This window comes from Mesoplodon mirus (genome assembly GCF_964341445.2).
Source record: "Mesoplodon mirus genome assembly, chromosome: 13".
Taxonomy (NCBI): domain Eukaryota; kingdom Metazoa; phylum Chordata; class Mammalia; order Artiodactyla; family Ziphiidae; genus Mesoplodon; species Mesoplodon mirus.
Window position 1 is genome coordinate 62,703,655 of NC_138989.1, and position 13,834 is coordinate 62,717,488.

Genomic DNA, 13,834 nt, shown 5'->3' on the forward strand with positions numbered 1-13,834 from the left:
GGCAGGGCTTTAACCTACGTATTTGCTGCGAAAACTCTGTGTGTACTTCCTATGCTGCTCCCAGTCTCATTCTGTATATTTCCCATTCCCTCACCACTGGTAACGACTGTAAACTATTCTGGTTTCACCTACCGAGGACTCAAATTTCTCATCTGTAAAATGAGACTGGTAAATTATGTATTCTGTAGCTCTAAAATTCTGTGCTTTTTGTTGTTAACTTTGAAAAGAGGGATTTGTCAGAGATAAACGTAGTAGAGGATGTTAGGCTTTGTTTTGCTTTGTTTTGCTGTTTCTGTGATTCAAATTTTTTCCACGAGATTTAGAAGAGAACATATTTGAATAAAAGGAAACTAATTCATAAAGTTAAACACTTGTCGATAATAATACAGAAGGTTTAAAGTCACACGGGTAAACTTCACTGTATCAGGAATGTGTGATGAACAGATACATCTGTATTTTGGTATTTGAAAAGTTAGAACCTGTTTATAGACTAGGAGGTCAGAGAGAGGTACAAACCTGTCTAGCATAATATAGACAAGTTGATGTTCTTAAATAAAACATAGTCGGTGGATTGCTTGACCTTTTATTTTTCTTCCCTTGTAATGAGCAGCAAAAATTTCAAGATATTTCAATCAGGAGAAGAAACAGCACTTGGATTAACTACAGACCAAGTAGTTATTAAATAATTGTGTTAAATTTACCTTTATAGAGAGATGCTCTTAATAACTATAGAAAAACTAGTAAGTTCATCATTATAAATTGATGTTGTAAGATTGACAGATACCAAATGGGAGAATGTACGGTTTGGATAACCTTTTATGTTGTAAACATGGACTGCTTAGTGACTGACTACATTTTAAATTGGAAATGTTCCATGTGTAATTTTACTTGAAGTGACTATTTTGATGTTTTTGGAAGTCAAAATAATCTTAGTAGCGGTGCAGTTGTTTTAACAATCAGCGAGAGGAAGGACAGTAGCTTCATGTTTATTCCATCCTGTAATGAATTGGTAGAGTCAAACTGGAAGCGTAGATAGCTGCTTCTGTCATTAATATGCTGAGTTTTTTCTAGCTCCTCCTCAGTGGTTTGATTTTATTTTTTCCTTCAAGAGATACTTATTTTAAAAGGATCTTACCTGTCTCTTAATTCTGCTGTGTAGCAAGTATCGTGTTTTAAAAGAATATCACAGATTGTCCCCATCAGTTAGCTAATATTCACACTTAGTGGTTCAAAGTCCAAGCCCTGGGGCTAAGTGCTTTAAACATATCTTATTTAATTTTGGTTTGCTAATAGGTATAAGATGACCTTGGAACACAAGACCCTTAATTGTGGTTTCTTGTTGGAAGGCAGAGTTGGAAAGGCAACCTTTCCTTTACTTTATTAAAGTTGATATGGTACTGACTTGTCATTGTTTGAATATACTAGATATAAAAATTGACAGTGATAATTTATTTTAATTTTTAAGTATAATTAAAATGTGAAAATATTACTGTCTTTGTTTATGATGAATACTAAATTTAAGCTAAGCTATAAGGTGTGCTGTTTGGAAATATGGAAGATACAAGAATGAAGCCAGATAACAAGTTTATGCTTGTATGTCCTACTGATGAAGACTTTCAGACAAGTTATTTCCATGGGTAGGTGATGTTACTCTGCATGTACATATACACTTATACTTTTTGCATGATTTCACATGTAGGAGTGGTACAATTTTGACTTGACTGTTGACCTGTTGCCTCAAATTGGTTGTGGTGGGGGGAATGTGAGGGCAAGAGGTTGTGAATGGTATCTGTGATATAAATTTTAAAATAAATCACTATTTTTTTTTCAAACACAAAACACTTAATAAAAGCCCTTTTAAAAATAGAACGTTTGGTCAAATAGTCAATATTGTACTTGACCCTCATATCTTCTGCAACCAAGTATTTGGACATCACACAGTATCTTGATTCCATAATAATCATTTTGAACTCTGACGAGAACTCCATAAATGTTACAGCTTTCTTTTCTTTTTAGAAAAGAAAAACCTCAGACATGAACCAGCGTTTTGCTATTTGATCTAAAATCCATTACTAACTGATACGGAGGCCACACTCTTGAATTTTATGAACATGATTTACCCTTTTGGGAATTGGCAATTATTCTTAAGTAGTCAACTGAAATTGTCATGATCGTCAGAATTTCATATTGTGACATGTCTGTTCCTTATACGGTGGCACTTAACAACTCATTTACTTTTATGTTTGGTCATTTTTTATTTTAAAAATGTTGCTACATAAACCTATGGCTTGGGAACTTAGTCTTAAGGGATAAGTACCCCAAGTGTGTTCCATGTTTTGTTTAGTGACAGTTTACACAATGGATGTTTGTATTAAAACAGTAATCCTTCATTGTGTTTTATTTTAATGATTCGTTGGCATATGTATTCCTTCATAGTCAAGAGTTTCGTAAAATAGGTCTGTTTAATGTTAATTTGTTGGATGATATTAAAAAATCTTTATGGAAATAAGTGATTTGCTTGCACTTCATAAATAGCTGTTGGGGGAGGAAAAGCATTTTATTTTAAAATGGCAGTAGTAGTAAGGGATGTGTTTCATAGTTGACGGAAAACTTTATTTTTGTTTTCCGCTTTTATATTAGAAAAGGGTAGCGTTTTAAAGCATGTATCTATTCTACAAGCATGAATATTGAATTATTTTAGCATGAATCACTGCAGTGTAATTACTTCAGAGCTCAGCTGCCATTTTCAGCTAGTTAGGGTGATTTGGAGGTAGAAGGGATCTCTTTTTTCTAAGAATTTTAACATCTTCCTCTCAAATAACCCATAAGGTTGTGTATCATTTCCTTGGAGTGTGAGCTGGTTGTTTTTCTCAGGGAAAATAAAATAGAAATATCCCTCATAAGACATCCAAAGCGAAATCCTGAAGATGGATTTCATGAGCATTATCTTTTTGTAGAATATTGTAAGATGCATAACATCCCTAATATTATAAAAGAGCTTTACTGGAAATAGATGTCAGTCAAGTAGAGCTCTTAAAGTAGAAAAATATATATTTGATTTTCTTCTCTGAATCTTTTAGGGACTTCTAGTATTAGCTACTAAGAGGAAGAAACTAGATTCATTCTCTTAAAATTTAAATTGAGCTTAATAGTTTGCATCAGTGTTTTTCTTTAAAAAATCAGTTTCACTTTCTCTGTAGAGTCTTCCCCTTTCTCTTAATCTTTTGCTCTTTAGGAGAATGACAGGAATTCAGTGTAACTTTTGTTCAATATATTCTTGTCTTTGTTCTTCATAATAACACCCTTTTTCCTCCTTCCCAAATGTGTCCCTCATCTTTGTAAGCTCGGGTTATCTCTTTCACTTTCACATCATGTACAAAATATTAGATTGTATAAAGTGCAGCTTTTCTGACCATGTAGAATCATAAGACAACTGGCATTTAGGGGGTCTTAGTTGCAGAAGTATTTTTCACCCCACAAGTTAGATACAAGTATACATTTTCTTTCCTCCCTAGATGGACCTCCAGTTGTAGCTCATTGTGATATGTCTGACACCAGCTCTGAGCCAGAAGTGGTAAATGTGGACAATTTATTGGCGGCTGCAGTAGTTCAAGAGCACAGTAATTCTGTAGGAGGCCAGGACACAGGAGCTACCTGGAGGACCAGCGGGCTTCTAGAGGAGCTGAATGCGGAGGCAGGTTGGTCTCCCTCCCCCACCTCACCCCTTTCTCTGATGGTATAGTATGCATGTGTCCTGGCAGCTATTTTCCTTGCTGAGGAGAGCAGGCCAACTAAGAGACATCTGGCATTAGATGATTGTGGCTTCCAGGGTGCCCTTTATAACAGAAAAGATTTGGGTAGCATGTCATTCGTCTTTCCTAATCACAAGAAAGCAAAAATGAGAATATCTAAGACAATAATTGTAGGCATCAGTAGATTTCAGTATATGTACTTCTTGAGTTAAAAATGCCTAACATGTAAAAATTACCCAGATGACCTGATACTACCTCCCACCCCCACCCGCAATCCCATCCCCACTTCTTAGTGGTTTCACTCACTTATCGACCTTGTAGTTTGGGGAGGGAGCTGTTACAATTTGCCCTGTGGGGCCGTTGCAGTGCAGTGTTGCACCGTTTCTTCTGCCTCTCAGTGTGCAGTGTCCCTGTTAATTCCTTTACAGTTGTTCTCATTTTGTCTTTTCCAACCCCTTTCTTTCCGTTGCTGTCTCTGTTATCTCAGGAAAATCTCCCTGTCTTGCATTGTTTATCTTGGTTCTGTGATGATTCTTAAGAGTGATATTTTATTCTCTGAGAAACCTATTGCTATTACCTTTGAAAACCTTGCACAGTGCCTCCAAGTCTCCTTCATTATGTTCCTCAAAACTCTTTCTTCCAACATTCTTTCTAATTTAAACCTTTTTCTAAAAGTACTAGTGCTTTTAGAAAAGTTTAAGAGGTAGAGGGGATTGAGAGGCTGCTTACGTAGTGTGTATTTTCTTTAGTGTCATAGAAGGACTATAGTTTTCTAGTTAAATTATAAATTGCGTTGGCTTAATAACTACCTAAAATATTTTTATGGGAAATGAGTTTTGTATTACAAAAATAACAGTGGGTTATAATTTAGGACTTTTTATATTGAAATTGTTAGGAAGTAAAAGGGGAGACAGAATTCCACAGATCATTGTCATTAATTGTTCATTTCATAATCTTTGATTGAAACTGAATAAAAAAGTTTCTCTTATTTGTTGAGCTTCTGATTAATTTATTGTGACTAATTTTGGAACAGGACCTGGATTTAGTTTTAACTGTGTTGTGACTGCTAACTGCCTATTTAACCTTGGACAAGGTGATTCTCCTCTGGACTTCAGTTTTTATATGTATAAATACTTGATTTGCCCAACAAGGATCTTTTAAGTATTTATTAATGTGTATAAGTACTTTGAAAAGAATTAAGTAGTAATACTTTATATCAAAGGGGAGTAGTTTATCTTAATTTTTCATCCATTGACAGTTAAGTGATCCTTTCTACTTACTACCCTGTTTCCTTAGTCTTGCCATGAAATGTAGACCACTTTATAGTAAATTCTTAGGAAAAATATGAACAATTACTTTTTGTTTTTTTGCTTTTCATACAGAGAATTTTAATATTAGTTTGAACTATATGGAATTGTTAATATTTGACTTTCTCATCTACAACAAATTTAGCAGTTTAATATGAGTTAACCTAAAAGTGCAAGGCTTGGGGTCTTACAGTATCATTAAAGTCACTAGCATTGGGTGGGGGGGGGAGCATCACATTTTCAGGTTCAAGTAGTTGTTAGCTTGATTATTTAAAAATACCACCAGCCTTTGGTGCTTAGCTCTAAGCTCTAAGAAATAAAACATGGCAAAAATATTTGAGGAGGGAAACAGCCCCTCTCTACTCCAAAGCTCCCCTGAATTTGGTATTTAATGTCTGGTATTCCTGTGTATTCCTCCATACTTCTACTGCATTTGTTCTGTATCTGTAAACAAGCATGTTTTAATACTAATTAGTATTACATAGAAGGTAATCATTTGCAACTTGCTTTTTTAGTTCAACATGTTGTGAAGTTTGTTCTTGTTGATGTGTTGCTATAGTTCATTTACTTTTCACTGCTATTTAGTATTCCAGTGTATGACTGTATCATAATAGACTTACCCATTCTCTTCTTGGACATTTAGGGTACTATTCCAAATGATGCTGCCATTGACATTTCCTGTACATGTCTCTTGGTACATGTGTAGAGAAAGCACATGTGTGTGCTTTCTCTATATATTACAAACCATGTGTAGATTTTTGTATATCGTAGGACATGGATATCACTGTTCAAGAGATCCCCATGTTATTTTCTTATGAAGCCATTTATTGGCTCCTTCAAAGTTTTGGGTTTTTTTAAATACCTAACATACAGGTCTGTGAGTAATAAATAAAACTTATAATACACTGTAGTCTTGATGTAATTATCATAGTGGGAACCCATCTTGTGAATTTGAATATACTTACCATATCATAACAAAATGTTCATAGAATTTATTCTCAATTGCCAGTTTATAGTTTTGACACTTGGGAGTATTAGTATCAATTATATGGTCATTCTTGAGTTTGGAGTTTAAGATAAATGTTGTAATGGTTAATCCGAGTCTTCCTTCTCTCTCTCCCAATAAAATAAAAACCCAGTCACTGAACTAATTAATTAATAGCAGCAGTGGCTAATTGATAGCAGCATCTCAGACCAGCTCTACAGTCCCACTCCATTTAGAATCACATAAGCAATCATTAGGGATAGAGTAGCTTATCTCTTTTTCTAAGCAATTAGATGATGTTCTTGTAGGCAAAATAGTTTTTACTGTTTAGTTTTAGTTTCAACCAAGGAAAAAGAGTTGAAATTAGGAAAGCCATTGGTCAAGAAAAAATTCTGACCCAGAAAACTTTCTGAACTTTCCATTTCAGCTCTTGCCATTTGTTTACTCTTTCTCACTTGATGCTAGAAGTGGACAGTATAGTGGGTGGCGCCTGCTGCCAGCAAACAGCCTGATTTTGAATGAGCAGCCACTTGCATACTGTGTGACTTCAGGTAAATTATGTAAAGCCTCAGTTTTCCCTATCTACAAAACTTGGATAAAACTAGTATCCACCCCAAGAGGTTATTATACTGTTATGTGGAATAACATATAATGTGATTCATATAGGATGAAGTACACAGCAGGCCCTCAGGAATGCTAACTGGCATTATGTTAATACATTTATGCTGAAGTAGACTAAGGAAGTGATTAATGGACCCGGTCAGTGGATTTCTAATTTATTCTCCTGCCCTGGAATGAGTTGCTCTTGCTGCAGTATTTCCTAAACTTTACCTGAGTGTAGAAATTACCTGGAGTGCTTATAAATATTCAAACTCCTAGATTTCTCCCTGAAAATCTTGTAAATAGATCTGAAATGGGGTCTGGGAATCTAATCTGTTTTTAATAACTTTTGCATCAGACATGTTTAGGAAACTGTACCAGTATATCTGAAAATAGCTTAATTTTTGTTTATTGCTAATAATAGCTCACTGTAAACATAAATGTAGATGAGGCCAAAAGAAGCAGAAGTCTGAAGCACTCTTGGTGTGGAAGGCTTATAATTATTACACAATTTATTTAGAGGTCCTCCACCCCCGGAAATTAAAAATTCTAAACAAATGATCACATTTTTTCCATCAGCCTTCTTCTTAAGAAGGTAGACTATGAGCTTTTTCCCCATCCTTAAAATAGGTCTGGTAAGCTCGATTTGTCCATAATACAAGCTTAGTTGTAGTGAAGAGACAAAAATCTTGGGTTTCCTGTTCTTAGAGTAGGGCTTTTTATGATCAGACCAGAATGACCATGTTTCTATTGTTAGCACTATTATTTTTTAATATGTTTGTTTGTTTATTTGTGGTTGTGTTAGGTCTACGTTGCTGCGTGCGGGCTTTCTCTAGTTGCAGTGAGTGGGGGCTACTCTTCCGTTGCTGTGCGCGGGCTTCTCATTGTGGTGGCTTCTCTTGCTGCGGAGCATGGGCTCTAGGTGCGCAGGCTTCAGTAGTGGTGGCTTGGAGGCTCTAGAGCGCAGGCTCAGTAGTTGTGGTGCACGGGCTTAGTTGCTCCGCGGCATGTGAGATCTTCCTGGATCAGGGCTCGAACCTTCGTCCCCTGCATTGGCAGGCGGATTCTTAACCACTGCGCCACCAGGGAAGCCCTCTATTGTTAGCACTTTAAAATCATTGTATCAAGTCTTGTGAAGGAGATCAAGTTTCCTCTTGTTCAGCTGGTACATGTGGACTGTAAGATTTTAGATTTCTGATCTCCTTTTCTCCCACTTCTTAAAGTTTTTAATATTTTTGTTGAAAAAATTTAACACACGGTAATAATTTGTTTGCTTTAAAGTTAAATGAGTAGTGATTTAAGATAGTAATCATTTTTATCCCTAGCATGCCTCTGTCATCCAGTATGTAATAATTTTATATATTTCAAATAGTCTTAGGACTAGTTCTTAGTAGATATATGATTTAAAAAGAAAATGTTTGCCATGATAATTTAATTACTACCTTTTCTACTTTCTGATTTATTTATGTGTTGAAAGATCTGTAGTGGGAGGACAAAAATTTAGAATTTTCTTATAGAGTGAAAGCAGTTATCTTTCCAAAGAGCTACACAGGGAAAGACCTACACAGAGACAACCAGCTGCCACAATAACTAAATATAAATCCTCTGCTTTATTTTCAGTTTAATATATGGTAATTGTGGTATTTACACTTTTTCTACAGAGCTTATTCTTATTCTAGAATAGGAGTAGATTACTACCACTGACAGTATTTGAAGAACCTTATAACATCTTTGACTCGCTTTTGTGTATGCTTTAGGCACTGCTTTGCCATTGGATTCCTTTGAGGTCAAGGGGGGCTGGTGCAGTGTGGGTATGGCCCAAAGTCCAGAAGAGTGTTGGGCTCTGCACTAGAGCTTCCAAAAGAATGTGTGACTTGCTGAAGAGGGTTACATTGAGAGAAAAGGACTAATTGTCCTGGCTCTGAAATAGAGGAGGGGATGCATTCCTGGCTGTTGGAGAATGCCATGGTGTCTCTTATAGAGCATGGGATCCCACAGGTTCGGTGTGGATCCCAGCTGACTTGTTACCTGAGTGGCACGTTTTATTTAATGGCTCTGAGAGGAAATGTGGTAGAACACTCACACCATTAGTCTAGAGTTGTTAACACTCACCAGGAAATTAGTTTGTACTCTCCCACTCCACCTCACCCCCCCAACCCTGCCCGCCTCCCCTGTTTTATCTTGTACTGACTTTTAGACCAAGCAATAAAGATAATGGCTACAAGAGCAGACCCTGATTTTAAGTGATCAGTTTTAGAGCATCATACAGGTTAACAATACTAAATGCCAGCAAGTTTGGATTATAAATTTTATGGCCAAAAGTGCACCGCCAAAATGGTTTGGATTCATCTGATAATGTAAAAGCAATATGTAAATTATTAGTTTCTGAATACATAATGGATGAATAAAGTTAGAAGAATCTTAAATTTTGGTGATAGTTAACTTGCTTTTCTTTTTTTTAAAAGATTTTTAAAAAGATATTTATTTTATTTATTATTATTTATTTTTTGGCTGTGTTGGGTCTTCGTTGCTGCGCGCGGGCTTTCTCTGGTTGTGGCTAGCGGGGACTACTCTTCATTGTGGTGCACAAGCTTCTCATTGCAGTGGCTTCTCTTATTGCAGACCACGAGCTCTAGGCACATGGGCTTCACTAGTTGTGGCACACAGGCTCAGTAGTTGTGGTTCGTGGGCTCTAGAGCACAGGCTCAGTAGTTGTGGTGCACGGGTTTAGTTGCTCCAAGGCATGTGGGATCTTCCTGGACCAGGGCTCGAACCCGTGTCCCCTGCATTGGCAGACAGATTCTTAACCACTGCGCCACCAGGGAAGCCCCTGCTTTTCTTAAAATATAAAATTAAGAGCAGAAGTAGCATAGTAATTTTTCATTTCGTCCCTCTTTAAAAAAGAAAAAGGCAGAGTGATGGTATTTCCTGATCTGAAATGAGGCTATGTAGGTGATAGGGTCAGGATGAGGAGCCTAATCAATGAAGACTCGTTATTTGGAAATATTGATGACTGTGACATTTCACAGAACATTCCACAAATTGGAATTATAAATTAGAACTGTGGAAATAGAGCTGGGCACAGAGCTACTAAGAATTAACTAATTCTGTCATGTTCTTGTGTTTTCTTAATTTCTGTTGTTTAAGAGCATTGAGTAATCAGGGAAGAAGAGTTTGGTTATAGCAACCATGACTTCTTAAAATTTGCCTTTTTAATTTGGTTTAATTCAATTAGCTTCTTTATTTTTAGTATGGTTAAGGCTGAGCCCCTTGCTGTGAGTCTGCCACAGGGGGTTTTAAGTGTCTCTTGGGGCTCTCTACTCTTTGCTTCTTAGTGAGTAGGCATGGAGAGCTTGGGGGTGGCTGTCCATACAGATAATGAGCATTCATATAATAATGAGTAATAGTGATAGCAGGGCTTAAAGTGGAGAGGGGAAGGAGAGAGGGGGAAGGAAGAAAGAAACTAAGTGCCAATAATGTTTCACATTGAGTGAAAGGAAAACTTCTTGGAAGATAAGGACTGCTGGTGTTGGTACCTGAGGATGGAGGACAGTAGTTTGTAAGTGATCCTGATCCCCAGCCTGAGGTGTAGGGGAGGCAGCATTTTCAGGAAAGTCAGGTTTCCACAAGGAGGTGAAGAGAAGGTTCAGTGCCATTTTCCATAGAGCTAGCACTCCAGAGGGCAGTGGAGTGGGAAGGTTGTGGGAAGGGGAGTAGTAGGTGGCTGGAGCAAAGGAGAGTAACAGCTGAGTAGGGGACAAGACAGACAAATGGGTGGTCCCAGAGGGTTGTATATTTTGTGGGTGGCGAGGAGGGTGGAAGTACGTTTTACTTCTCATAACCATTGGTTTTCCTCCTGCCTCTTCCTAATGCTTTCTCATTTCGCACAGGCGGCGTTTTTGGACTCATACTGTTACTTCCACCGCACTATTCCTCTGCCTCATTGAACCTATCGCCCAGTCCTTTTTCAGCTCCCCCTAGCTGCATTTCTTTCCCTATCTAGCGTATGTTAAGCCCAACTCTCCTTTACCGACATCCTCAGCTCCTCGTACAGTTGGCTTTCCTGTTGTACCCAGCTGGCCAAGTCTGATCTCTGGATGCACACTCACAGCCTTTATCCACACTGGAGATGATTTTTCATGTAGTTGGAAAGTTGTGGGTCGTAGTAACTTCCTAACCTGCAGTCTCATCCTGGCCCTCAGTGCTGCCCAGCACCCTCCCCCCCCTTTCCTTAGGCAGCGTTCTTTCCTCACAGTGGCTGCTTCACTTTTCTAAACTGACTCTGCTGCCCTACCCACACCTGTGCTCTGCAGATGGCCTTTCTGCATTCTTTACAGATCAAGATTACCTCAGCTTTCTGCCATCAAAGCTATTCTCTGCCTTTTTTTCTAAATATGGCCAGTAAAAATACTACATGCACATACGCATCCCCCTCCCTCAAACCCATATTCCTTTCAGTACCGTCTATGGCCTTTTCCTCCACAGCCAGACTTCTTAAACTGTGTCTGCTCTTCCTTCCCTTCCATTCTTCTTCGGCTTGCTTTGCTACATTAGCTTCAGCCCCATCATTCCTCTGAGGTTCCCCTGGCCAAGGTCATGTATGGTCATCTTATCACCAATTCTAGTGGCCTCTACTTAGTTCCTCCTCTTATTGGGTCTCTGTATTGGGCATTGTTAAGCACTTCTTCCTAGAAATGCTCTTTTTATGGTGCCCTGGCTTCATATCTTCAGGTTTTCTTTCTCTGTCTCTTGCTGAACCTTGGTGAGCTCCTCTTCCTGTGCCCATCCCTTAATTATTGGTGTTTATCAAGGTTCTGTTCTAAGCCCCCTTCACTCCTCTGGATGACCTTTATCTCCCCACCTATTGGGAGGACTTATCAAATCTGTTATTTCCTCTCTAGACCTCTGACCTGAGCTTTACCTTACCTGAGTAGTACCTTCAACTGCCTATTGGACATCTCAAAAGCACATTATCATCCTAAGCAACCACCCTCACATGTTACGGAATGGCACTGTATCCAGTTACCTAAATCAGAAACCTAGGCATCGTTTTTACTTTGCCTGATTCCCAACGTTACTCACCCTCTGTACTTAGAGAAACACAATATTTCTCCTTTTGTTTCTTTCCTAGTTCAGCCATAGTCATTTCTCACCCAGGAAACTATAACAGTCTAACTGGTTTCCTTGCCTCTAGTATTTCTTGCCCTGCTACTGGTTCCATTTCCATACTCCAAAAGGAAAAATTTCAAAATACAAAATCAGATCATGTCATTCCTCTGCTGAAATCCTTCATTGGCTTCCTACTTCTTAAGGTCAAGTCCAGACTCCTTACCCGTGATCTGACCTCTGCTGACTTTGCCAGCTCATTTCTCATTACTTCTTTTTTTACTACCATTATCCCAAATCTCAACAAACTTTTATACCCTCAAGGGCACACAGTGTTCCTTATGGTACTTCCCTTCACCTGTGCCTACTCTTCCCCGAGAGCTCAGTGTCCTTGATTATCCTCAAGTCCAGGAAACATTCCTTTTCTCTATGCATCCAGGGCATTATTATTTACCTCCCTATCAGACTAGTTTTCAAGCCATAATGCAATGGACTGCTTTTTATTATCCCTGACTATATTGTAAGCTCGTTGAGGGTGGAAACTGCCTCCCTTGTTTATTCCCTGTAGTATTCCTGGCACTGAGCACAGTGCACAGCATATCATAAACAAATATTTATTTTAGAAACAAATAGATAAAGTAGACTGTTATAGCTGTGCAAAGCAAGGCTGCTCAAAATACTGAATATGGACAAGTTGAAGGTTTGGGAAAAAGGGAGACTATCAATTTGTATTCCTCCGTAGCAGTGCAGTAGGAACCGTGTTCATGACGACAGTCTTAACTACAACATTGAAGTAGAAATTGGATAAAAGACTTGGCTGCAAGCAAAGTATTGGGGTCAGAGCAAGAATCTAGGTATACCAAATCCAGACTTAACCAATTCCACTTAAGTAACCACCCTAGCTTTAACAAAACTGGGTTTTTTCTGGTGGATGCCACCTTTTGTATGCTTGTAGGGTTCAATACCACTGCCCACACCACATAGGGTCCTATCTAGATTATTTTTTAATACAGAAGGTTAACTAACAAGCCTATGCAGACTGTAATACAATCTCAATTACCAGTTGTATCTAGAAGCCTTTTTAATCTTCTGTTTTCTCATATGTGCATCATTTTCAATTGAAGAAAAGAAGTAAAAATATTATTAAAGAATTGTAAAAACAGGACCCACAAGCATATTCAAATTTGATTACTTTTCATAGCTTTTAACTAGCCCATACATATTTTTATCTTGTTATATGAATCTCTTTGCATGCTGTACATACACTTTCCCCAAATTTCTACATAGCACTCCAGTGACTATCGTTTGACATCATGACACTTTGCTTATTTAAAGTGTTTTCTGTTAGGCTAAATTCTCAGAGATGGGATTATAGGGTCAGAGAGTGTAAAAATTGTAAGGCTTTTGCTTTGGGATTGTCCATGATTTTCCAAAAGGGTTATACTAGAAGTTGGCAGGAGTATGAAAGTACAAGGTTTCTTAATGACCTTGAAGCATTGAAGTGAGTGAGGTGAGAGGGGAAGAGAAAGTTGTGTACATACAATCTTATTTATATTGGTTTAGCTTTTATGATGTGTCACAAGGGATTTTTTTTAAGTAGGGAGAAATAATTTTGTATCAGATGACAATATATGCAAATAAAAATACCCTTTAAAGAGTAAATGAAAATTTGTACCTGTTGCGACTCTGTTTATTCCATGTTAACTCCTAGATATTCTAAAATTCATCCTTTTAAGTCAGAACATTCAAGAGCTGAGTACATAGGTTGAATTTTAACCCTTTTTTTTTTTTTGGCCCCAACCGGGGATTGAACCCACACCCTCAGCAGTGAAAGCTTGGAGTCCTAACCATTGGACTGCCAGGGAACTCCCTTGGGTCCGATTTTGTCAAATCTACATTCCTTAAGAGAAAATTGTTAAAATTGTTTAAAATTGAGATAAGATTGTTAAATCTTTCATAAGGCATCCCAGTATAAATATGATATTAATGATTCTATTATTTACTCCATTTGTGCAGTTGAACTTGCTTGCTTGCTTGCTTGCTGCGTTGGGTCTTCGTTGCTGCGCATGGGCTTTTCTCTAGTT

The 13,834-nt window shown here is 37.8% G+C and overlaps 1 protein-coding gene across 2 annotated transcripts in view; it reads left to right on the forward strand.

The window, feature by feature from the left end:
• The window catches only part of ARK2N (arkadia (RNF111) N-terminal like PKA signaling regulator 2N), a 76,144-nt gene that overhangs the window by 49,535 nt on the left and 12,775 nt on the right, over nucleotides 1-13,834 (forward strand). Inside the window, exon 3 of one of the 2 annotated variants that reach the window (XM_082641435.1) lies at nucleotides 3,516-3,698. The exons of the other annotated variant lie outside the window; for it this stretch is intronic. Coding sequence (XP_082497561.1) covers nucleotides 3,516-3,698 — 183 coding nt within the window. The remainder of the gene's footprint in view (nucleotides 1-3,515; nucleotides 3,699-13,834) is intronic. 2 annotated transcript variants of the gene reach the window in all.